The 26,687-nt window shown below is 35.0% G+C and overlaps 1 protein-coding gene and 1 pseudogene across 2 annotated transcripts in view; both read left to right on the top strand.

Annotated features, from left to right (window-relative positions):
- STK31 (serine/threonine kinase 31) overlaps nucleotides 1-19,568 on the top strand; it is an 84,369-nt gene extending 64,801 nt beyond the window's left edge. The window contains exons 22-23 of one of the 2 annotated variants that reach the window (XM_029234112.1): nucleotides 2,156-2,224; nucleotides 19,273-19,568. In XM_029234112.1, coding sequence (XP_029089945.1) covers nucleotides 2,156-2,224; nucleotides 19,273-19,434 — 231 coding nt within the window. In that variant the 3' untranslated portion in view covers nucleotides 19,435-19,568. The remainder of the gene's footprint in view (nucleotides 1-2,155; nucleotides 2,225-19,272) is intronic. The other variant, XM_029234113.1, reaches the window with a different exon arrangement.
- A 174-nt stretch (nucleotides 19,569-19,742) lies between these two features.
- On the top strand, nucleotides 19,743-25,590 carry LOC114901346 (annotated as a pseudogene).
- Nucleotides 25,591-26,687: the final 1,097 nt, after the last annotated feature.

The raw sequence follows: 26,687 nt of genomic DNA on the forward strand, positions 1-26,687 counted from the left end.
TTCCTTTTTTGCAGACAGTTACCTTGTTTAGGTGTAGTGTACAGTTTCAGATGACTTTAGATCTTCAGCTCCCCATTGAGCTCTGCTGACACCACCTCAGCAAAAGTGGAATGCTGATTTGTACTACTTTGCCTCTTCTTGTTCCTGATGGTTGGGAGTGGAAATTCATCTCTCTGTTAACAGAGTGCAGGGAGCAGGAGGAGCAGAGTGTTAAACTGTTACTGCTTCACCACTGCCTTATTCCACCTCCGTGTACCTGTTGCTACCTGGTGAGGGTATAAGCTTCCTTTCCCACGGGGTCCTCCTGTCATTTGGGGAGTGGTGAGGGAAAAATAGAGTGCTGGCTAACACTGCCTCACACTGCTTTTTCCACTTTGTTGCTGTTGAGTGGTAGTAGAAGATAGCTCTCCACTGGGTCCCACTGACAGTACCCCTTGGAGTAGATTGCCAACTAGTGCCATCACATACAACCTTGTTCTGCCTTTTCGCTGATGAGTACGGGTGGGAGTTCAGCTCCCCACTCAGCCCCGCTGACAGTTTTTCCTTTGGTGTTTGGCTGGAGTAGAGGCTGTTATCAAAAAGGTTTTCTGTTCTGCTGGACTACCCTATTCACAGTCCTTTAGCTAGAGGGAGCAGGCTTTTCTTGGGGCTCTTTTGGTCTGTGGCTCTTGCCATTTCTGGGTTGCAAGCTTCTCTAGCATCCATTGTGGGATATAGGAGAGTCAGAAATAAAACCCAGGGAATTCACCATTGTGTCATTTCTTAAATCCCAAGGTTCCTAGCCACTTCAGTTTCTTCTTTCCTTTTTAGCTTCTTATTTCCACTTTCCAGAGTCTTCTTAGGTTTGTTGGTTATGTTTTATTCAGATTTTATTTTAAGAGGGAAGACTGGTATGGAATGGGACCCCTTGAACACCTTGGGAACTGAATACTTTTGCAGAATGTCAGCACCATATCAGTCTTACTTCTGTTAGGTCCTCAGTGCTTTCTTTTAGTCCTTTCACCTGCCCACAGTCAGTTCATTCTCATATTTCCCTCAACGATTACTTTAAACCTTTTACTGCTTTCCTCAAGCCCGTACCTAAATCTTATACCTGTTCTTCTCAGTAGACCTTGCCTCTTAATTTTATTTTTTTAAACTGAGATCATGATATGTGCTTTCCATAAAATTTCAGTGCTTCTGCCTACAAACTGGTCACCTCTTTACCTGGTCTTCTGTCTTCTACTCCTATCTCAGAGAATTAAAGTGCTCCTTCTCCAGTGTAAGCCATCTGCATGTGACCTTGACCCCATTCTCTCTCCTGTTCTAATACCTCACTTTTACCATTCTTCTGTCTTCACTGTATCTTTAGTCTATTTCTTTTCTTTTTATTCTTCACCTTTCCTTTAGCCTAAAAATATGGTTAAGTCTGATCTATCAGGAAAAAAATATCCACAGTAATTACTTTACCCATTGTTTTCTGTGACACAGTACCTTCTAAGTTCTTCTTTTGCCTCTGTGACTGGGCATTTCTTTTACTCCTCTTTACTGCCTATCTGTTAAATGTTAGTGTTCCGAAGGATTTAGCCCACATCCTACTAAAGTTTTCACTGTACAGCCCTTCCTTGGGTGTTGTTGTTTACTCTCATAGCTTCTGGTACCACCTATTTGTTGCAGTTCTTACACTTATGAGAGTAATCTAGTCCTCTTGCTAGAGTTTCAGCCTTGTGTATATATGCCTTCCTTTTGGCTGACTTTACCTTAATTTATTAAATACCTTATCTTGTTCCAGAAAGGATATAAGGCAGTTCGCAGGGGTACTTGAAAACAGAGCAAGATATTATAAATTGAAGATGAGAAGAAAGAAGAAAATGGTTGTGGACATAAAGTAGAACCATGAATGGGAGTGCTACAAAATTTTAATATATTTGCTTATAAAGTGAGGAAGTATTAGAAGTGCTTATAGTGTGTACATCAACTCTGCTTGATATGTTAGGAGCCCCAGGGACTGTTTGGTAGTTGTTATTATGAAAGTTTTTTTATCCTGCAAGAACTAATGTGCTTTCTTTGAGCTCTGCTCTTCTCTCTAGAACCTAAAAAGTTCCAGATTTGCCTCTGCTATAGGATCAGTATTTTGGTACATTGGGAACTTATTCATTCTCATTCTCTTTAACAGCTCTCTGTTCAAAATCAGAAATTTGAGACAAATGAGGATGGAATCCCGAAGGTGGATCAGTTTCATTTGGTATGTTACCTTTTTGTCATTTACTGGTTGGAAACCTGTGATATAGGTGTGTAACAGTAATATAAACTTAAATATTTGACTGAAGATGTCCTCTTATTTTTGTAAGAATACAAAATAGCATTCACAGTAAAGAAGTATTGAAAAAATTTAAGTGCAGTACTTACACTATTGCCAGAAAACTACTGCTAGAGAGTACTACTGGATTGTATGTTTGTCACACAAATTGTATATGTAATCTGTGTAATAATTAAGGAAAAACAGTCTTTGCTATATCTTCAAAGATCCCATTATATTAAAATTAGTGTTTTACTACTTTTTATAAGTACCTGGTTGTATCTTTTCTTGGTCGTACATCTGTGTCATTCATACTGCTTTGATATATATATAGATATAGATATAGATATAGATAGATAGATATAGATATACAGACAACCTATTTTGAGTATCTTCTGTATCAGGAATTGAAATAGGTGCTGCTTTATAGGATTACAGCATTGAAGGAGTTAATAATTTAGAAATGTAAACAAGTAACAACCAATATTTATATATAGAATATTAAGAAAGTACTCTGGAGGGAGCTGATCTTTAATTTGGCAGAAAAAAGGGGAGGGAAGAGACTGTTCAAAAATGCCACCAAATAGTTATTTGAGGTGAATCTTCAATGTTGATCTTTTGAAATGGAATAGTCCCCAGTGTGACTAGATATTAAGGAGTTAAATATGGCAGCAACATGTCTATAAAAGTATAATGATACTGAGCTGCATGAGCTGCTTGTATATTTTGGAGATTAATCCTTAGTCAGTTGCTTCATTTGCAGATATTTTCTCCCATTCTGAGGATTGTCTTTTCATCTTGTTTATGGTTTCCTTTGCTGTGCAAAAGCTTTTATGTTTCATTAGATCCCATTTGTTTATTTTTGTTTTTATTTCCATTTCTCTAGGAGGTGGGTCAAAAAAGATCTTGCTGTGATTTATGTCATAGAGTGTTCTTCCTGTGTTTTCCTCTAAGAGTTTTATAGTGTCCGGTCTTACATTTAGGTCTTTAATCCATTTTGAGTTTATTTTTTGTGTATGGTGTTAGGGAGTGTTCTAATTTCATCCTTTTACATGTAGCTATCCAGTTTTCCTGGCACCACTTACTGAAGAGTCTGTCTTTTCTCCATTGTATACCCTTGCCTCCTTTATCAAAGATAAGGTGACCATATGTGCATGGGTTTATCTCTGGGCTTTCTATCCTGTTCCATTGATCTATATTTTCTGTTTTTGTGCCATATTGTCTTGATTACTATAGCTTTGTAGTGTAGTCTGAACTCAGGGAGCCTGATTCTTCCAGCTCCGTTTTTCTTTCTCAAGATTGCTTTGGCTATTCAGGGTCTTTTGTGTTTCCAAAGGATTAATCTTCAAAATATACATGCAGCTCAATATCAATAAAACAAACAACCCAATCCAAAAATGGGCAGAAGACTTAAATAGATGTTTCTCCAAAGAAGATATGCAGATTGCCAACAAACACATGAAAGGATGCTCAACTTTACTAATCATTAGAGAAATGCAAATCAAAACTACAATGAGGTATCACCTCACACCGGTCAGAATGGCCATCATCAAAAAAATCTACAAACAATAAATGCTGGAGAGGGTGTGGAGAGAAGGGAACCCTCTTGCGTTGTTGGTGGGAATATAAATTGATATAGCCACTTTGGAGAATAGTATGGAGGTTCCTTATAAAACTAAAAATAGAACTACCATATGACCCAGCAATCTCACTATTGGACATATACCCTGAGAAAACCGTAATTCAAAAAGTCAAGTCCCACAATGTTCATTGCAGCACTATTTACAATAGCCAGGACATGGAAACAACCTAAGTGTCCATCGACAGATGAATAGATAAAGAAGATGTGGCACATATATACAATGGAATATTACTCAACCATAAAAAGAAATGAAATTGAGTTATTTGTGCTGAGGTGGATGGACCTAGAGTCTGTTATACAGAGTGAAGTAAGTCAGAGAGAGAAAAACAAATACCATATGCTAACACATATATATGGAATCTAAAAAAATAAAATGGTTCTGATGAACCTAGGGGAAGGGCAGGAATAAACACAGACGTAGAGAATGGACTTGAGGACTGGGGGAGTGGGAAGGGCAAGCTGGGACAAAGTGAGAGAGTAGCATTGACATATATATACTACCAAATGTAAAATAGATAGCTAGTGGGAAGCACCTGCATAGCCCAGGGAGATCAGCTCCGTGCTTTGTGACCACCTAGAGGGGTGGGTTAGGGAGGTCGGGAGGGAGACGCAAGAGGAAAGGGATATGGGGACATATGTATATGTATAGCTGATTCACTTTGTTATACAGCAGAAACTAACACAATATTGTAAAGCAATTATACTCCAATAAAGATGTTAAAAAAATCATAATGATCAGGCTGTAAAAGTTCTCTTGCCATTTTTTTTAAAAGAGACTATTTTATGTTCTACAACTGCTTTTATGGCTTTATTTTCTTAAGAGCAGTTTTAGATTCACAGCAAAAAGGAGAAGGTAGAGATTTCCCATAGGTTTCCTTCCTCCACATATGCACTTTATCCATTATCAACATCCCCTACCAGAGTTATACATTTGTTGCAACTGATACCTACATTGATACATCATTATTTCCTAAAGTCCATAGCTTAAATTAGGGTTCACTCTTGGTGTTGTACATTCTTACAGGTTTGAACACATGTATGATGCCATGTATCTACCATTATAATATCATACAGAGTATTTTCATTGCCCTAAAAATCCTCTGTGCTCTATCTTTTCATCTCTACTTTCTCCAAACACCTGGAGACTGATCTTTTTCCTGTCTTCATAATTTTGCCTTTTCCAGAATGTCATATAGTTGGAATCATACAGTATGTAGCCTCTTCATATTGGCTTTTTCCACTTAATCACATGCACGTAAGTTTCCTCTATGTCTTTTCGTGGCTTGATAGCTCATTTCTTTTTAGCCTTGATCCATTGTCTGAATGTTCCACTATTTATCTCTTCACCTACTGAAGGACAACTTGGTTGTTTCCAGGTTTTGACAATTATGAATAAAGCTTCAATAAACATCCATGTGCAGGTTTTTGTGTGGACATAAGTTTTTTATTTCCTTGGGTGAGTACCAAGGAGTGCAGTTGCTGGATTGTATGGTAATAATATATTTAAATAGTTTAGTTTTTAAAGAAATTGCCAAACTGTCTTCTAAGCTGTACTATTTTTGATTGCCGCTAGCAATGAGTAAGTGCTCCTGTTGCTCCACAGCCTTACTAGCATTCGGTCAGTGTTTTGAATTGTGGCCATTCTTATAGATGTGTACTAGTATCTCATTGTTTGAATTTACTTTTCCCTGGTGCCATGTGATGTGGAGCATCTTTTCATATGCTTATTTGCCACCTGTATATCTTCTTTGGTGAGGTATTTGGCAAGGTCTTTGGCACGTTTTTTAATCATGTTTTCTTATTGTTGAGTTTTAAGAGTTCTCTGTATATTTTGAATAACAGTCTTTTATCAGATACGTCTTTTGCAGATATTTTCTCACAATCTGTGGTTGTCTTCTAATTTTCTTGAATGTATCTTTTGCAGAACAAATTTTTAATTTTAATGCAGTCCAGTTTATTCTTTCCTTTCATGGATTGTGCTTTTGGTGTTGTATTTTGAAAATCGTTGCCAAACCCAGCTTCATCTATATTTTCTCCTATGTTTTCTAGGAGTTTTATAGTTTTGCATTTGACATTTAGGTCTGTGATCCTTTTTGAGTTAATTATTGTGACAGGTATAAGATCTGTGTCTAGATTCATTTTTTTGCATGTGGATGTCTAGTTGTTCCAGTACCATTTGTTGAAAAGACTATCTTCTTCGTTGTATTGCCTTTTCTCCTTTGTCAAAGATCAAAGATCAGTCTGTGTTTATGTGGGTCTGTTTTGTTCCACTGATCTATTTGCTTATTCTTTTACTCATACCACATAGTCTTGACTACTCTAGCTTTACAGTGAGTTTTGAAGTTGGATAGTAACAGTCCTTTAACTTTATTCTTTTCCTTTAATTTTGTATTGGCTATTATGGGGCTTTTGCCTCTCAATGTAAACATTAGAATCATTTTGTTGATATCCATAAAATGACTTGCTGGGATTTTGATTGAGATTGCATTGAATCTATAGATGAAGTTGGGAAGAATTGATATCTTGACAATGTTGTGTTTTTTTCCATGAGCATGGAATATCCATTTATTTAGTTCTTTAATGTCTTTCATCAGAGTTTTATAATTTTTTTCTCAAATAGATCCTGTACATATTTTGTTAGATTTCTACTCAAGTATTTAATATTGGAGGGTATAAATATAAATGGTATTGTGTTTTTAAATTCAAATTCTACTTGTTCATTGCTGGTATATAGGAAGATGATTGAATTTTGTATATTAACCTTATGCCTACAAATTTTCTATAGTCACTCAACTAGTTCTAGGAGTTTTTTATTGGATGCTTTCATATTTTCTACATAGACAGTCATGTCATCTATGAACGAAGACAGTTTTATTTCTTCCTTCCAGCTGACATGACCTCATATTCTTTTGGTAGTTTGAACTGCAATGAAGGAACACAGATAGTTTTGTTTAACTCTGTATGGTCCCTTATTTGACCAAAAAGTTTTTGTTTTGTAGTACCTACTATTATCCCATGAAATTAATTTTTTAAATAAATTTATCTATTTATTTTTTTTACTTTATTTTTGGCTGCATTGGGTCTTCATTGCTGCACGCGGGCTTTCTCTAGTTGCGGTGAGCAGGGGCTACTCTTCATTGCGGTGCGCAGGCTCTAGGCGCGCTGACTTCAGTAGTTGTGGCTCACAGACTCTAGAGTGCAAGCTCAGTAGTTGTGGCACACGGGCTTAGTTGCTCTGTGGCATGTGGGATCTTTCCGGATCAGGGCTCGAATCCGTGACCCCTGCCCTGGCAGGAGGATTCTTAACCACTACGCCACCAGGGAAGCCCATGAAATTAATTTTTAAGCACACATTAGGAATAATTATTAAGGAGTTTTGCCCCACTTCTTGGGCAGTAGTAAAAAACATTGGAGACAACTTTTGGGAGATTATGAAACTATTCATTACACCTACTGGCCATCTCTATAGAATGGAATAACGAAGAAGGTTGATGTTTTACATTTTTGAAAAGCGTATGATACAGAGTTTTTGCCATTAAAAAACTAGCAGTTACAGGTTACAGCTTCACCCAAAGCGAACACTTGAAACTCATGTTCTTTCAGGTTTGATAGAAAAATTACTGTGTAACAAATTATCCAGAAACTTAGTGATTTAACACACATTTATTGTCTTAAAAGTTTGTGAGCCAGGAGTACAGCTTATTTGGATCCTCTACTTCATGTCCTTTCACAGGCTGCAGTCAAGTTGTTGGGTGGGCTATAGTCATCTTAAAGGTCGACTGAGGAAGGATCTGTTTCCAGGCTCACATAGTTGTTGGCAGAATTAGTTTCTCTCTAGTTGTTGACCAGAGCTTGCCGTATTTCCATCATGGCAACTTTTCTCATCAAAGTGCATAAGCAGAGAAAGCAGTAGAAAAGAGTCTGTTAGTTAGACATAAGTGACAGTTTTTCATAACCAGCTCATGGATGTGATATCCATCACTTTTCTTCTTTGTTAGAGGCATTTCACTAGGTCAAGCCTATACTCAAAGGGATGGGATAATGTAACAAAATGAATACTGGGAAGTAGGGCTGACTGGAGGACATCTTAGAGGTCTGCCTACAACAGGTTGTAATCTGTCAGCCATGTGCTAGACACTCTGCTAGGTGTATGTGTAAGGAAGATGAATAAACACAAGAAGTCTCTCTTTAATGTGGGTAGCTATGTGTGGACATTAAATTAGAAGAATACTTGGCATGTGCAGTATTTGCTTCTATCTGAGGCAGCCATTAGTGCTGGGAATGGTGTTGTCTTTACCCACATTTGTGATCCCGCATAGTTATCAAACAAATGAGGGAGCTCTTGTCTGGACATTGCAGGGCCCATGTCACAAATGGAGAGAAATCATGGAATTATGCAATGAAAGAGGTATGAGAGGATAATTAATTCACTTGTCCCCAGCCTCCTGGGAGAATTTCTTCAATAATATCCCTAACAGATGGCCTTCATTCTCTGCTTAAATACCTTTAAGTTTGGAGCAACCCATTTCACTATTGTACAACTCTTATATTTATTATAAGGTTAGTTCCTTCAAATAGTTTTTCCTTCACATAACGTGTATGATGCAAAATTCAAGAGTTACAAGAGGAAGCACATGCTGTTAGAAATCTCTCTGTTTGTATTCCGTCAGCTATCCAAGTCCCTTCCCTAGAAACACTTGTTATTGCTAGTTTCTTGTGAATCTTTCTATAAAAGTCTGTGTACGTATCCTTTTAAAAATAGATAATTGTTTCATTAAGTTTTAAAAAAATTTATATTTGGTCTGTAAGCTCAATAAAGCAGGGACTTTGTGTTATGCATCATTGTATCCCCAGTGTCTGTAGCACTGCTTTACACATAGTAGGACCTTAATAAATATTTTTGAATGAATAAATCTTGCTTTATTATATTTTTTCTGGTTAAATGATCTTCATCTGCTATTTCTTGGACCTGCCTTTTCCCTCCATTTCCCATTTATATTTTTAATCCTTCTCAAATCAATTTTTGTGTATGATACGAAGTTAAGGATCTAATTTTATCTTATTATATGTGGACAAATAGTTGACCCAGCACCATTTATTCAATAATCAGTCATTTCCCACTGATTAATAATGCCAGTCTATGCTGTATCAAATTTCCATTTATTCATGAATCTAGTTTGGGCCTATTCTGTTCTTTGACCATTGATCCCTGTGCTGGCACTACACTATTTTAAATGTTGTATCTTTGTAGAGGGCTTTGGCTTTCCTTCCTCACATTTTTCTTTTCTTTTCTTTCTTTAAAATTGCCTTGGCTATTCTTGTCACTTTATTTTTCCATATGAATTTTGGCACCAGCTTGTTAATAAGTCTTCTGAAAAACACTGTTGAGACTTTGAAAGTATATTGAATTTATAGGTTAATTTGAAGGAGAATTGCTATCTTAATGATACACTATTTTTGTGATTGGGAAAATAATAGCTCTCCATTTGTTTAGGACATTATTATTTTACTTTTATTGTATTGATTGTAAGATAGATTTTATTATTACTAATATTTTTTCTAAATAATTTCATAAGTAGTTTTAATTATATTCAAAGGTACATATATCATGTAGCAAAAATTGATTCTTTTTTTCATTTTTTAAAATTGGGGTATAATTAACATATAACATTATATTAGCTTTAAGCATTCAACATAATGGTTCAATATTTATATACATTGTGAAAATGCTCACCACGGTAAGTCTAGTTAACATCTATGACCATAACAGTTACAAAATTTTTTTTGTGTGTGTGATGAGAACTTTTAAGATCTACTCTTCTAATATAATACAAATATAAATACAATATTATTATTATTATTAAAGAAACGTTTATTTATTTATTTATTTTGGCTGCATTGGGTCTTTGTTGCTGTGCTTTGGCTTTCTTTAGTTGCGACGAGCAGGGGCTACTCTTCATTGCGGTGCGTGCGTTTCTCATTGCAGTGGCTTCTCCTGTTGCGGAGCATGGGCTCTAGGCGTGTGGGCTTCAGTAGTTGTGGCTTGCGGGCTCTAGGAGCACAGGCTCAGTAGTTGTGGCACATGGGCTTAGTTGCTTCGCAGCATATGGGATCTTCCTGGACCAGGTCTCGAACCTGTGTCCCCTGCATTGGCAGATGGATTCTTAACCACAGCGCCACCAGGGAAGTCCCAGTATTACTATTTTTTAAAACAATTTATTATCTCTGAAGTTAGGCTATTTCTCATAATCAAAGTCTTTTTATCATGGTTCATAGTTTTATTAGGAATATTTTAATTCCTTAGTGTTTTAATGTCCCTTATGTTAAATGAAATATGGCATGTCTTTCAGTGAAGTTTTATAATCATTTTTAAATAGCTTTATTGAGAAATAACTTAAACACCTTACAGTTCACCCATTTAAAGTTTACAACTCAATGATTTTTAGTATATTCAAAGATGCATGCAAACTATCACCACAGTCAGTTTTAGAACATTTCATTACCTCAAAAAGAAATTCCATATTCCTTAGTTATGGACACTCTGTCTCACTATCCAGCCACACAAGTCCTAAATGACCGCTAATGTACTATTTGTCTCTCTAGATTTTTTCTATTCTGGACATACATATGAATGGAATCATATGATATGTAAACTTTTATGATTGGCTTCGTTAATTTAGCATAATGTTTTCAAGGTTTATCCAAGTTTTAATGTGTATCAGTACTTACTCCTTTTAATGGCTGAATAATATTCCATTGTGTGGATTTACCACATTTTATTTATCCTTTTGTCTGTTAATAGACATTTGGGTTGTTTCTACCTTTTGGCTATTACGAATAATGCTGCTGTAAACATTGGTATACAGGTTTCTCTGCGGACATATGTTTTCATTTCTCTTGGGTGTGTACCTCAGAGTGGAATTTCTGGGTCAAGCTGTAACTCTGTGTTTAGTTGTTTGAGGAACTGCCAGACTGTTTCCCAAAGTGGCTGCAATCATTTTAAATTTCCATCAGCAGTGTATCAGGCAAGGTTCCAAGTTTTCATCTTCCCCAACACTTGTTTTTTACCTGACTTTTTGCTTCTAGCCATCTTAGTAGGTGTGAAGTAGCATCTCGTTGTAGTTTCAATTTGCATTTCCCTGATGATTAACGATGTTGAGCATCTTTTCATTTCCTTATTGGCCGTTTGTATATATATATATTTCTTGGTGAAATGTCTATCAGAACCTTTGATCATTTTTAAATTGGGTTATCTTTGTATTACTGAGTTGTAAGAGTTCCTTATATTGTAGATACAAGTCGTTTATTAGATATATGATTTGCAAATATTTTCTCCCATTCTGTGGGCTGCATTTTCACTTTATTTTTTTTGAGGTATATTTGATGTACAGTATTATGAGTTTTCAGGTGTACAACATAGTGATTCACAATTTTAAAGGTTATGTTCCATGTATAGCTATTATAAAATATTGGCCATATTTCCTGTGTTGTACAATATACCTTGTAGTTTATGTATTTTATACATAGTAGTTTGTAACTCTGAGTTCCCTACCACTATCTTGCCCCTCCTCCCTCCCCTCTCCAATAAACTGGTAACTACTAGTTTATTCTCTATATGTGTGATGCTGTTTCTTTTTTCTTATATTCACTAATTTTATTTTTTTAGATTCCACAAATAAGTGATATCATACAGTATTTGTCTTTCTCTGTCTGACTTGTTACACTTAGCATAATAACCTCCAAGCCCATCCATGTTATTGCAAATGGCAAAATTTCATTATTTTTTATGGCTGAGTAATATTCCATTGAATATATATACCACATCTTCTTTATCCATTCATACGTTAGTGGACACTTATGTTGCTTCCATATATTGGCAATTGTAAATAATGCTGCTACAAACATTGGGGTGCATGTATCTTTTTGAATTGTTTTCATTTTTTTTGTATATATACACAGGAATGGAATTGCTAGATCGTATGGTAGTTCTATTTTTAGTTTTCCGAGGAACCTCCATACTGTTTTGCACAGTGGCTGTGCCAATTTTACACTCCCACCAACAGTGTAGGAGGGTTCCCTTTTCTCTACACCCTCTCCAGCATTTGTTATTTGTGCTCTTTTTGATGATGGCCATTCTGATGGGTGTGAGGTGATGTCTCGTTTTCATTTGCATTACTCTGATGATTAGTGATGTTGAGCAGCTTTTCATGGGCCTCTTGGCCATCTGTATGTCTTCTCTGGAAAAATGTCTTTTCAGGTCTTCTGCCCATTTTTAAAATGGGTTTGTTTTTTTGATGTTGAGATGTATGAGCTGTTTATTTATTTTGGATGTTAACCCCTTATCTGTCATATCATTTGTAAATATTTTCTCTCATTAAGTAGGTTGTCTTTTTATTTTGTCAATGATTTCCTCTGCTGTGCAAAAGCTTTTAAGTTTAATTAGGTCCTGTTTGCTTATTTTTGCTTTTATCTCCTTTGCTTTAGGAGATAGACCCAAAAAATATATTGCTGGGGTTTATGTCACAGAATGTTCTGCCTATGTTTTCCCCTAGGAGTTTAATGATTTCAGGTCTTACATTTAGGTCTTTAATCTATTTTGAATTTATTTTTGTATATGGTGTTAGAGAATGTTCTAATTTCATTCTTTTACATGTAACTGACCAGTTTTCCAGCACCACTTATTGAAGAGACTGTCTTTTCTCCGTTGTATTTTTTTTTTTGCCGCCTTTGTAGATTAATTGATCATAGGTGCATAGGTTTATTTCTGGGCTCTCTATTCTGTTCCATTGACCTATGTCTTTGTTTTTTGTGCCATTACCATGCTGTTTTGATTACTGTGGCTTTGTAGTATAGTCTGAAGGCAGGGAGTGTGATACCTCCAGCTTTGTTCTTTTTTCACAAGATTGCTTTGGCAATTTGGGTTATTCTCTGGTTCCACATAAATTTTAGGATTATTTGTTACATTTCTGTGAAATACATCATAGGTGTTTTGATAGGGATTACATTTAATCTCTAGATTGCTTTAGGTAGTATGGTCATTTTAACAATATTAATTCTTACAGTCCAAAAACATAGTATATCTTTCCACTTCTTTGTATTATTTTCAGATTCCTTTATCAGAGTTTTATAGTTTTCAGAGTATAGGTCTTTCACCTCCTTGGTTAAGGTTATTTCAAGGTATTTCATTCTTTTTGATGTGGTTTTATTTATTTATTTTTAAAAGATTTATTATTTATTTATTTATTTTATTATTTTTGGCTGCATCAGGTCTTAGTTGCAGCACGTGGGATCTTTGTTGAGGCATGCGAGATCTTTTGTTGTGATGTGCTGCCTTCTCTCTTGTTGTGGTGTGCAGGTTCCAGAGTGCATGGGCTCTGTAGTTTGCATCATGCAGGCTCTCTAGTTGAGGTGCACAAGCTCAGTAGTTGTGGCGCGTGGGCTTAGTTGCCCCGTGGCATGTGGGATCTTAGTTCCCTGACCCTCATCCCCTGCTTTGTAAGGCGATTCTTTACTACTGGACCACCCGGGAAGTCCCTGATGTGATTTTAAATGGGATTGTTCTCTTGCTTTATCTTTCTGATACTTCGTTACTAGTGTGTAGAAAATAAACAGATTTCTATATATTAATCCTGCATTTTTCAACTTTAATGAATTCCTTTATTAGTTCTAATAGTTTCTTGGTGGAAACTTTAGGGTTTTGTATATATAGTATTATGTCATTTGCAAATAGCGACAGTTTTATTTCTTCCCTTCCAATTTATGTCTTTTATTTCTTTTTCTTGTCTGATTACTATGGATAGGATTCCCAATACTATTGTAAATAAAGTGGTGAGAGTGGTCATCCTTGTCTTGTTCCTGATTTTAGAAGAAAGGCTTTCAGCTTTTTACTATTGAGTATGATGTTAGCTGTGGATTTGTCATAAATGGCATTTATTACATTGAGATATGCTCCCTCTGTACAAACTCTGATGAGAGTTTTTATCCTGAATGGATGTTGAATTTTTGTCAGATGCTTTATCTGTGTCTGAGACGATCATGTGATTTTTATCCTTCCTTTTGTTAATCTGGTGTATCATAATGATTGGTTTGTAAATATTGAACCACCCTTCCATACCTGGAATAAATCCATCTTGATTACAGTATATGATCCTTTTTATATATTGTTGGATTTGGTTTGCTAGTATTTTATTGAGGATATTTGCATCTCTATTCATCAGAAATATTGGCCTGTAATTTTCTTTTTTCATAGAGTGTTTGTCTGGTTTTGGTATCAAGGCAGTGGTGGCCTTGTAGAATGAATTTGGGAGTGTTCCATCCTCTTCAAGTTTTTGGAATAGTTTGAGAAGGACAGGTATTACCTCTTTGTATGTTTGGTGGAATTCACCTGTGAAGCTGTCTGCTCCTGGATTTTTGTATATGGGGAGTTTTTTAAATTACAGTTTCACTCCTGGTGATTAGTCTGTTTGGATTATCTATTTCTTCCCAACTCAGTCTTCCTAGGTTTTATGTTTCTAGATATTTGTCCATTTCTTCTAGTTGTCCAATTTACTGGCATAAAACTGTTTGTAGTATTCTGTTGTTTTTGTGTCTCTATGGTATTGGTTGTTATTTCTCCTCTTTCACTTCTTATTTTGTTTATTTGGGGCCTCTCCCTTTTCTTCTTCATGTACCTGGCTTAAGGTTTGTCAGTTTTGTTTATCTTTTCAAAAAACCATCTCTTGATTTCATTAATTATTTTTAAATTTTATTTATTTCCTCTCCGATATTTATTATTTCCTTCCTCTACTGACTTTGAGCTTCATTTGTTCTTTTTCTAATTCCTTTAGATTGTAGGTTAGGTTGTTTGAGATTTTTCTTGTTACTTGAGATAGGTCTTCATTGCCATAAGTGTCACTCTTAGAACTGCTTTTGTTACATCCCATAGATTTTGGAAAGTTTTGTTTCCATTTTCATTTCTCAAGTTATTCTTTGATTTCCTCTTTTATTCCTTGGTTTTTTAGTAGCATGTTGTTTAGTCTGCATATATTTGTACTTTTCCCATTATTTTTTCTGTAATTTTTTTCTAGTTTCTTTTGTGATTGGAGGAAATGCTAGATATAATTTCTGTCCTCTTAAATTTGTTGAGACTTGTTTTGTGGCCTAGCATGTGATCTGTCCTGGAGAATGTTCCATGTGCATTTGAAAAGCATGTATTTTGGTGATTTTGGATGGAATGTTCTGGAGATATTTCGTAAGTCTAACTGATATATTGTATCATGTAAGACCACTGTGGCCTTCTTGGTTTTCTGTTTGGATGATCTGTCTGTCCATTGATGTAAGTGGGGTGTTAAAGTACTCTACTGTTACTGTATTGTTGTCAGTTTCTCCCGCCTTATATATTTAGGTGCTCCTGTGTGGAGTGCATATATGTTAATGAGTGTAATATCCTCTTTTTGTATTTATCCCTTTATCATTATATAATGCCTTTGTCTTTTGTTACAGAGTTTGTTTTAAAGTCTATTTTGTCTGATATGAGAGTTACTACCACCAGTTTTTTGTTGTTTCCATTTGCACGAAATACTGTTTTTCCATCCACTTACTTTCAGTCTGTGTGCTTCTTTAGCTCTGAAGTGAGTTCTGTGTAAGCAGTATACAGATGGGCCTTAATTTTTATCCAATCAGCTACTCTGTGTCTTTTGATTGGAGCATTTAGTCCATTGACACTTCAAGTAATTATTGATAGGTATGTACTTATTGCCATTTTGTTACTTTTTTTCTGGTTACTTTTGAAGTTCTTTTCTGTTTATTTCTTCTCTTTTTGTTTCTTCCCTTATGGTTTGATGATTTTCTTTAGTAGTTTGCTTGTGTTTCTTTCTTTCTAGTTTTTGTGTATCTGTTGAAGGTTTCTGATTTGTGGTTACCATGGCGTACATATATGCTGACCTATAACTATATCTACTTCTTTTAAACTGGTGGTTATTTAAGATCAAACAGGTTCTAAAAGATCTATATTTTTACTTCCCTCCCCCACATTTTGTATGTTTTACGTCATATTTTACATCTTTGTGTTTATCCCTTAACTCTTTGTAGTCACAGTTGCTTTTATAATTTTTTGTCTTTTAATCTTTTTACTAGCTTACGTGGTTTATCCCCAGCCTTTACTATATATTTGCCTTTACTAATGGGATTTTTCCTTTCCTGTAGATTCTTTCTTCTTGTTACAGCCTTTTCTTTTCCATTTAGAGAAAACTCTTTAAGCTATGAGCTGTTAGCTTTTCTTATCTGAGAAGTTCCTTATCTCTCCCTCAATTCTAAATGATAATCTTGCTGGGTAGAGTATCCTAGGTTCAAGGTTTTCCCCTTTCATTACTCTGAATATGCTATTGCACTCCCTTCTGGCCTGAAAAATTTCTGCAGAAAAATAAGCTGATAGTCTTATGTGGGTTCCCTCATATGTGATGCTTTGTTTTTCTCTTGTTGCCTTTATAATTCTTTCTCTTTCTCTTTTGACATTTTAATTATGATACCTCTTGGTATGAGTCTGTTTGGGTTCATTTTGTTTAGGACCCTCTGTGTTTCCTGTACCTGTATATCTGTTTCCTTCTTCAGGTTTGAGAAGTGTTCAGCCATAATTTCATCAAATACATTTTCAACTCAACTCATTTCACTTTCTCTTTTTTTTCTGGGACTCCTATAATGCAAATGTTGGTATGCTTCATAGTATCTCAAAGATCTCTTAAACTGTTCCATTCATTATCTCTTAAACTGTTCCATTCATTATTTAATTTTTCCATTCACTGCCTAGTGATTTTAGCATCATTTAGTGATGGTCCTCTAGATACTTCGTTTTGTTGCATACTGGTGATTTTCCAGTTCTGTTATTGCATCTTCTGTGTTTATTAATTGAAATGTTTTGATAAACTTTGTCTCAACAATTATTGGGTTACCCTACATTTTAGTTCGTTCGGGGAAAGAAATTTTAAGAAAAATTAGTTGGTGTCTTGGCAACCTCTAAAAGGTATCAATCAAATTTTAAAATTTTGTTTTAATGGTATGATTATAGTCTTGTGGACTTAAACATATTTTAATGTGTCTCAATTTGTTGAAGTCATTTAAAAAAGTATTTTGCTCAAATTCTAATTTGTTGAGAACCCTATTCAAGATGGATCCTGTGACCTTTGTCACAAATTGAATTGTCTTTTATAACTTGCTATTTGCATAAGATGTCCCTTATTATCTTGTACATTCTTTGCCCAATGACTGGAATTAGCCATTTTCCCAAGGAAGCTGGTATCCTTTTAGCAGGAAATTTAGAGACAAAAATATGGGTTGCAAAGGTTGTTCATTGTTATTGGTTGTTATTGGTTGTTATTCATTTTTGTTTTAGAAAAAGAAAAATGAATGCATATTTTGTATAGGTATTTCCAAATAAAATTCAAGATTATAGGCTTTTTACTTAATTACAAATTCCCTCTTTCCTTTTATACTAATATTCATTTTTATGATATTAACAATTACATAATTGCTTCATCTTGAAATAAATTTGATAGTTTGAAAATAACAGTGATATTATTAGAAACAGTAAGGTTATTGAGTACACTTTAACATTTCTTTGAAGGTCTTTCTTTAGGATGTATCTCACTAGATCCTTATCCCACTACGATTGTATAGCCAAAATACTTGTTTTAAAGTCAGTTAAAATAATTTTCTGTGTGATTATGTTACCTGATACATAATTCATTTGTTTAATTTTGGTTTTGACATTTAGAGATTGCTTTTGTTTTTGTTCTTTAGCTGTGTTTTATAATTTTACAATATTTTATAACTTGCGAGAGGGATAACCTTAAGGTAGAAATTTTTTGTCTATAGTTACTTTTGGGAATTCAGAAAACTTTTTTCCTAGTAATCAGATAATTTTATTTTATACATTTAGATTTTTGATACATTTGTAATTATCCTGGTGTTTGGTGTGAGGAATAGATCTGATTTTATTTTTTTTCCATTGGGTCCATTTGTCCCAGTACCTTTTATTAAAAAGTTATCCCCTTCTTCCATTAGAAATGTCATATTTCTTATAATAAAATTTTATTTGCACAAGAGTGTATTTTTAGTTTTTCTGTTTTGTTCCATTGGTGTGTTTATTCGTATTCTTTTGCCATATTCCTTTAATTTACAGACTGTATGATATCTTTTAATACTTGGAAAGGCTAGTTTCTTCCTTATTGATATTTTTTATCAGAACTTTCATGCCTGTTCTCACTTACCATTCTTACAAAAGATCTATACAGTTAACTAATCTAGTTCGAAGGGGGAGAAACTGATTGTATGTTATTGGAATCAGGTAAAGCTTATAAATTAACTTAAAAATTGGCTCATTACTGATGAGATCCTTTTTGTCCAAGAACATGATATGATTTTCTACTTGTTCTAAATCTATTTTTGTGGCTTTCAAGAGTGTGTGCTATTTTTTTTCATTTAGATTTTGTAATTTTTAGTCAAGTTTATACTTACTAAAGGTATTATCTTTAAATATGTTTAAAAACATATTCTGTAGAATTCAGTATGGGCATTGGCATTCATTCAGTTAGCAAATGTATACTGAATACCTGCTATATCCCTGACACTGTGCTTGTTGTTGGGGATGAGGTGAGAAACTAAGGTTTCTGGTCTTATGCATCTTAGAGTCTAATGAGGACACTACCAATAAATAGGTGATTTTTATTCAGTGTGAAATGTGCTCTCATTGGATTCATCATAGGGAGCAAGAAAAAAAGCATACCTTGGGAGGTGAAACTAGTGGAAGAGGAACATTATAATGTTATTTACAAGTGATAACACGAATAACATTCTTTGAAGTTGTGGTACCTAATAAAATCTGGCCTCTGTAATAATGATGATAATGTGTTAGGGGTGGTAGAAATGTTTCAAGAGGAGATCATTTCACAAATGAAACCAGAAGCAGTTGACAAAGTAAAGGTTAGGCTACCCTTCCAGACAGAGGAGCTTCAGTGTAAAATTTTCATAGTGTCAAATTCTGACTAGTGCCCTAAAAAAGAAGGAAAATATACAGTTTTTTAAAAAAAATTTCACTTGTTTTTGATCAATTTCAGTTGTGATTCTTTTCTTTTTCCTTTTATATTATTTCCCTGTAATTTGATTCCATTGTTTTAATACTGGATTAATCCCTTTCCAATAAAAGCTAGTTGAGTTTGGTAAAAATTTTTTAAAAACCTAAACAGGAGAAATTGATTTTAGCTCTGTATCATTGATTAAAAGTATTTTTGAATTGGATACTCCTTACTTATTACAAGTTTGTCCTTTCATTCATTTGGTTTGATTTTATTTTTGTTTTGTAACATCTTTTTTCTTACAGGATGATAATGTCAAATCCCTCCTCTGTAGCTTGATCTATTGTAGAAGTTCAGTGACTGCTGAGCAAGTTTTCAATGCTGAATGTTTCTTGCTACCAAAGGGGAAATCAACTCCAAACTCAGAAAAAGATACTGAATACACCCCCAAAAAAGAGGAAGAATAATTAAAGGTGGAGAACTTGGATAAAGATAAGGAAAAGACAAGATATGGTGAAGCCAGCTTTGATTGATTAATATTCTTTTGTTGTTGCAGATGTTCCTTTTTAAAAGTTTGTTTAGTTTGGTTAAATAAACAGAAAAAAATCTGGGAGTGTTCTGGAGCTAGTTGGGTGTGTCTTTGGTATTCCAGTTGTGAAAATAAAAGATGTTTGGTTATGCAAAAAAATTGTATACTTTGAAATTTCATTTAACTAGAGTTGTTAAGGAAGGATTTTCTGTCTGTAGTTACTTTTTGAAATTGTATAGTACGACTATGTTACTTGTAATAGAAAAGGTTATTAGATTGTTGGACAGCTCCTACACAGATTTTCAGTATGTAGGCCAGCTCATTATGAAGGGTAATACTTTTGTTTAACAGATGATAGTTGGCATATGCTTTGTACCCAGTTTTGGGAATATAAAGATAAGTTAAACGTGGTCCTTACACTTAAAAAGCACATAAATCTATTGAGAAAGTTAGAGATCTAAACAGATCTTCATAATACAGTATAGAATATCTAATGATAGTTCTGGACAGAGCTTTTATGTGATTACACAGGAGGGATACTCATCTTATGGAAGAGGGGTGTCATGGAAAGCTTTCTGGAGGAGATACTACCTTAGTTAAATCATAAAGGATGAGTAGTGAAGGTGAAGGACGATCAAGAGTATCTTACTAGCAGAGAAAGCATGATGAAAGCACTGAAGGGAGAAACAGTTTGTGTGTTTAATAGGGAATAGTCATATAGGTAGATGAGGGCTTTATAGGAAGTAATAAAATGCTCATACCTTATAATTTTATAGGAAATGTGGAGCCATTGAAGAATTTTAAACAGCTTTAGCTCCCTCAAAATCTGTCTTATACCTACTACCAGGTTAAGAGGTAGAGAGACTGATCAGAAGGATATTATGATAAAGTAGGTGAGCAGTGATGAAAATAAGATCTACAGAGGAGAAAGAAACAGTGATGAAACATACGGGTCCAATTTATGAAATAGTTAGGCAGTTCTGTCAGACTTGGTGATTGAAGCGTATGTAGACTAAAGTAATATGTTAGAGTCTCTAGATGCCTATTCAAAATCTAGTCTTTCTTTCTTCCTTAGTAGTAGATAGCAGTTTTATTCGGGGTGGCAGTGTACTTAGTTAAAAGACTACATTTAGCATCTTCTCTATTAGTTGAAGCTTTTTGACTAAATTTTTGCAAATAAGACTCCTTAAAAGGAGCTGACTTAGCTTGGAGATGTGCCCTTTCACCCTTACCCCTTTCCTATTGCCTAGAAGTTAACGTGGTGGTTAGAATTTGAGCAGTCTTCTTGGATCATGAGGTGACCTTGAGGAAACTCATGAAACTAGGATGATGGAGCAGCAAGTTAGAAGGAGCTGATGTTCCTAATAATTCTGGAGGCTTTGTACTAGTCTCAAGATTTCATGTTATTTGAGAGAATAAACCCTTACATCAGAGTGTGGTCCCTATATCAGCAGCCTCAGTATCACCTGGAGGCTTATTTGAAATGCAGATTCTCAGCTCCACTCCAGATTTTTTAAATGAGAATCTCTGGGGTTGGGTGGAGCCTGGCAATCTGTGTTTTAACAAGCACTGTTAAGTCATTGTAATACATACTAAAGTAACTGTTGCCACACATTCAAGCTGTTGTTCCATTTTGGGTTTCTTGTTTTATAGCAGAACTCAGTTCTACCTGATTAAGTAATAAAGACACAGCAGTTAGGTTTAAAACAAACTTGGATAATTTAAAAGGGCAAAGAGTAGATCACTTTACTTATACTCACTATTTTAAATAAAGAATTAGATTATCATTTTCCAAATGTGTTCTGCTGAATGAACACTAGTCCCTTGGGATGTTCATTACAAAAAGAATTCTGTGATTAGTTGTTTGGAAAATAATGAATGCTAAATTGGAGATTGATCATGCATATTAGAGGGTAAAGGTTCTAAAATGTTTTCCAGAAAGGAAACCTGTTTAGTTTCATTTAGCCAGCATATACCAAAATTGACAATGAGACCTCCATTTTTTCACATAATACCTAGCAACTTCTCTCTTGTGAAACTAGAGTTTCAGATTTTGTGGCATACCAAGTTAGATAGTACTTATTTTTATTTCTTGTTTTAAAATGGCAAGTATTAATGTGTGGCGGAAAGAGACAAATTCATGTGTCTCTTCAATGCCACAGATGTTTCTTGAGATATGTGTATATATGTGTAAGGGCAATACAGAGGCAAAAAAATGTGTTCACAGCCCTGTGAGCAGTCTGAGAATAATGCAGTATGTAATAAGCTACAAGAATGAAATGTATGTCTTCACAAAGAAGAGGAAGGGAAGAGTGGAATATGAGGTTGGGGGATAGCTGTTTGACTCATTTTAGAGGTGCAGTAGTATTCTGCTTACTTAGAACTGGAAAAAGGTATTCCATACAAAGGAAATTAAGAAAGCTCAAAGGGTAGATTTGGGAAAGGGCAAGAATTTGGCTGGAGTATAGGATATTCATGGAGTAGCTGAGAAAGCTTAAGAAGGTATTTTGGGGGCAGATCATAGAGGGTCATGAGTTGCTTATAAGAGATGGGACTCTATTATAAATTTATGAGCAGCTGAATCACACAGTCATGTTTATTTTAGAATAAAATAGCTAACTAGAGCGAATGATTTGGGAAATAATGGAAATAAAGAAAAGTCAAGGATGGCATATTTCATTAAAGTGAGGCAAAGAAAACATCTTGTTTTAGATCAAAGTATTGAAAAGGAGAGAATTAAGAGTATAAACTGTTCTTCAAAAGAAATTTATGGGGAACCTCTGGTCCATTTCATAGATTTCATAGTATCAGTGCTAAGTCATTTCAGTGTATATTTAAATGTCAGTATTTGTTAAGTTTCCTTTTAGCATCTCTCTTTTAACTCAACAAATGACATGCTTTATCATTTCTTAGTTGTTAGTATAACCATATCTTCTGCCATCAAAACTACATGTGGAAGCAGTTCTGGAATGTAAGGACCTCTGAAGATCTACTCCTCCATAAAAGCAACAAGAACACTGGCAAAAATTGTCAAATGAAGCTAAGTTGCACATGAAAAGAATACAGACTTCACAGAATTAGTCCAGGAAAGTCACTAAGCAAACATCGTCATCGTCATCAATAACAACTAGCAATAACAATCTCTGTGTTGGTGTGTGGGGGGAATATGATTTTCAAAGTTGGAGATTGCTATGTTTAAAATGTCCAGTTTTGTGCAAAAAAAAGGTGAGGCATGAAACAGGAAAGTATGGTCTGTATGCAAGGAAAAAAAGCAACCAATAAAAACTGTCCTAGAGGAAGTTAGATGTGAGACTTTAAGTTCATAAAGACTTTATATCAACTATTAAAATATGTTCAAAGAACTAAAGGAAATCATTTCTAAGAATTAAAGGAAAGTGTGAGAATAATGTTTAACCAAATAGAGAATGCCAATAGAGAGATAGAAATTATAAGAAAGAACCAAATATAAATTAGGGAGCTGAAAAGTACAACAACCGGAATAAAAAAATCATGAAAGGGGCTCAACAGAAGATTTGAGTTAACAAAAGAAAAGATCTGTGAACTTAAAGGTAGGTCAATTTAAGTCATCTAGACTGAGGAACAGAAAGAAAAAAGAATGAAGAAAAATGAAGAGACTAAGAGGCCTATGAGACACCATCAAACATACCAACAGCATATAATGGGAGTCTTAGAAGGAGAGAAGAAAAAGGGACAGAAAGAATATTGAAGAAATAATGGCTGAAAAATTTCCAAATTTGACAAAAAACATAAATCTACATAATCAAGAAGCTCATCAAATTCCAAGTAGGATAAACTCAAAGAGACTCACAACTAGACACATCATAATCAAACTACTGAAAGCTAAAACCAAGGACAGAATCTTGAAAGTAGCAAGAGAGAAATGATTTACTGACTACAAGGCATCCTCAGTAAGAGCAACATCTGATTTTTCATCAGAAATAAATGGAGGCTAGAATTCAGTTGGATGATGTATTCAAAGCATTAAAAGAAAGAAAGCCTTGTCAAACAAGAATTGTATATCCAGCAAAAATGAAGGAGTTATTAAGATTTAGATTTATGATGTTAAGCCATTCCTAGATAAACAGAATTTGTTACTGGAATATCTGCCCTACAAAAACAAAAAAGGGGTCTTTCAGGCTGAAATGAAAGCACACTAGATGGTAACTTCAGTTCACACACAAAAACAAAGAGCACTGGTTAGGGAAAATGCATGGGTAAATATAAAACACAGTATTAATGTACTTTGTTTGTAACTCTTTTCTTCTATCTCATTTAAAAGAAAACTGCATAAAGCATTAATTATAAGACTGTGTTAATAACCTTATAATGTGGAAAGATGTAATTTTTCTGACAAAGGAGAGGGGAGAAAATGGAGGATATTGGAGCAAAGTTTTTGTTTGCTATTGAAATTAAGTTGGTATTAATCCAAACTAGATTGATTTAAGTTAAGATCTTAATTGTAATAACTGGTGCAACCATTAAGAAAATCAGAAGTATGGTTCATTAAGAAAATCAGAAGTATGGTAGAGGAAACAACAAAGGAATGGTACACTAGAAATACCTAACAATAAAGAAGACAGTGGTGGAGATACAGAGAAAGAAGATACAAGACATACAGAAAACAAACAGCAAAATGAAAGCTGTAAATCTGCTATAGTAATTACATTAAGTACAAGTGTATTAAATTTTCCAGTCAAAAGATAGAAACTGGAAAAATATATTTTAAAATATCAAATTATGTGCTGTCTATAAGACATGCAGTTTTAATGTCATAACCACAGAGTGGTGTTGACACCTTCAGATCAGCATGAGGGAGTGAGTGCCTTTGCATTCATATTGGCCAAGCTGACATCTAGATTGAGGGCACGTGCTGGAAACTCTGTTGCCTAGAGTATGGAATTCAGCCAGATGGCGTCATTCTTGGCAGTAAAAAGGATCAGTAGGAAAATGCTAAAATAGAGCATATGAATGCATCTTTTGTGAGACAAGAGCTGGGAATCATGTGCCCAGAGCCCTCTTCCCAACCTGGAACCAACTGTTAGAGATGGGATTCATACAGGGAAGTACCAGTCACTCTTTTACCCAGAGCAGCATGTTAGCAGAAAGGAGGGTAGCGGGAACAACTATGTCTGCGGTCACTATGGGGTCAGAGATTGTCTGCCTTCGACTAGAGAGCGTCAGAAAGCTGGCAGAACAGTTTCTGACTTTCTGAAGCTTCGGAGGAAGCATTGAATCAGGATTTACATCTCTCTTAATAGAGTGGCTCATGATAGAATGTAGCAGGAAGACTAAATTGAGTTATCTGTATATTCAGCCTTCAGTATCTTCACTGCTGTAGAGTCTTACAGCTCTAAGAGCACACAGACTGTAGCTGCATGGTGGACAATGAAGCCATCTGTGACATATGCCATCATATGCTTGGTGTATAATGCTACCTCTTCTGTTAGCGTTAATAGGCTGACGGGTCTTCTGTTACTGCTTGCTTCTGGTTTGAAGGGCCTTTGAATGGGTACCTAATTGAATTCCAGAACAAATTAGTGCCTTATCTGAGAATATATTTCCCCATGACAACCCTTTCCCCCATCATGTCTGCTGACAGAACCTACCAGGAGCAGCTGTTCATTTCAGACATCACTACTGCTTGCTTTGAGTTCTCCAACCAGCTGGTTAAGTGTGATCCTCAACTTGGGAAGTACATGGCCTGCTACCTGCTATACAAAGGGGATGTTGTTCCCAAGGGTGTGAATGCAACAGTTGGAGCCATAAAGTCAAGGAGCTCTGTTCAGTTTATAGATTGGCTTCCAAATGGTTTCAAGGTGGCCATCAACAATCAGCCATCCGTGGTGATGCCAGGAGTTAACCTGGCTGAAGTCCAGAAGGCTATCTGCATGCTGAGCAACAGCACAGCAATTGTGAAGGCCTTAACCCTACTAGACCACAGGTTTGACCGCATGTATGCCAAGAGGGCATTTCTACATCGGTATATCAGAAGAGGTGTGGGAGTTCTCAGACACCAGGGGAAGATTTGGCAGCCTTAGAGAAGGATTGTAAGCAAGTGGGGTAAAGTTTCTGATGCAAATATGATTGGTTAAAAAAATGAATAAGCTAAAGTGTTATGCTTTCTTTTTAAGACATTATACAGTTAGTAGGTACAGCTTCCTTGATTAGAAGAAAAAATAAATTAGGCAAGACCCTAAATTTCACACTATATCAGATGGCTCAATATTAACAATGAGCACATATTTCCTTGTCTATCAGTGATATTCAGCACTACTACCTGTGACCCTTCTAAGGTTTGGAGTCCTTTGAACTACTGGATCACTTTGTGTGTGTGTGTGTGAGAAGGAGAGAGAGAGAATGGAAACCTGGCTTTATCCTTTGCTTTTTAAACAGACTATGAAATCCTGTGCAATGTTTATACATTTCCTTTCCTGTACATGAGGTAGAAAACTGCACATATAGTTTATTAATGTCATTTCCATATATATATATAAAATATATACAGTATATATTACATTGATTAAAGAATTAGAATTTTTTTAAAGGACGCAATTTAGTTTCAAAGATACAAATAGATTAAGAGTAGAGAGATGGAAAAGATATACCATGCAAACAGTACCCAAAAGAACTGTAGTGCCTACACTAATATCAGACAAAATAATCTTTGGCAAAAATTATTACTAAAGATAAAAAATATTTTGCAATGGAAAAAAGTCAATACATCACAAAGATGTGTGCATATATACATCTAACAACAGAGTCCTAAATATATAAAGCAAAACTTGACAGAATTGAAGAGAGAAATAGACAATTCAACAATAACAATTGGAGATTTTGTTACCTCAGGTTTAATAGTGGATTGAATAACTAGGCAGAAGATAAACAAATGGAAGAAATGAACAGCACTGTAAATTAAAGGCCAACTTTAAAACACTGTACCCCAAAAGAGCAGAATGCATGTTCTTCTCGGGTGTACATGGAACATTCTACAGGATGGACTATATATGAAATCATAAAACAAGTCTCAAAACAGTTTAAAAGGATTTAAATCATAAGTTTGTTTTCTAATCACAGTGGAAATCAGAAATCAATAACAAGGAAATTTAGAAAATTCACAACTATATGGAAATTAAAAAGAAAAACCACTTCTAAATAACCAATGGATCAAAG

Source organism: Monodon monoceros, unplaced genomic scaffold (genome assembly GCF_005190385.1).
Source record: "Monodon monoceros isolate NGI ecotype Baffin Bay Population unplaced genomic scaffold, NGI_Narwhal_1 Super_Scaffold_2, whole genome shotgun sequence".
Classification (NCBI taxonomy): Eukaryota; Metazoa; Chordata; class Mammalia; order Artiodactyla; family Monodontidae; genus Monodon; species Monodon monoceros.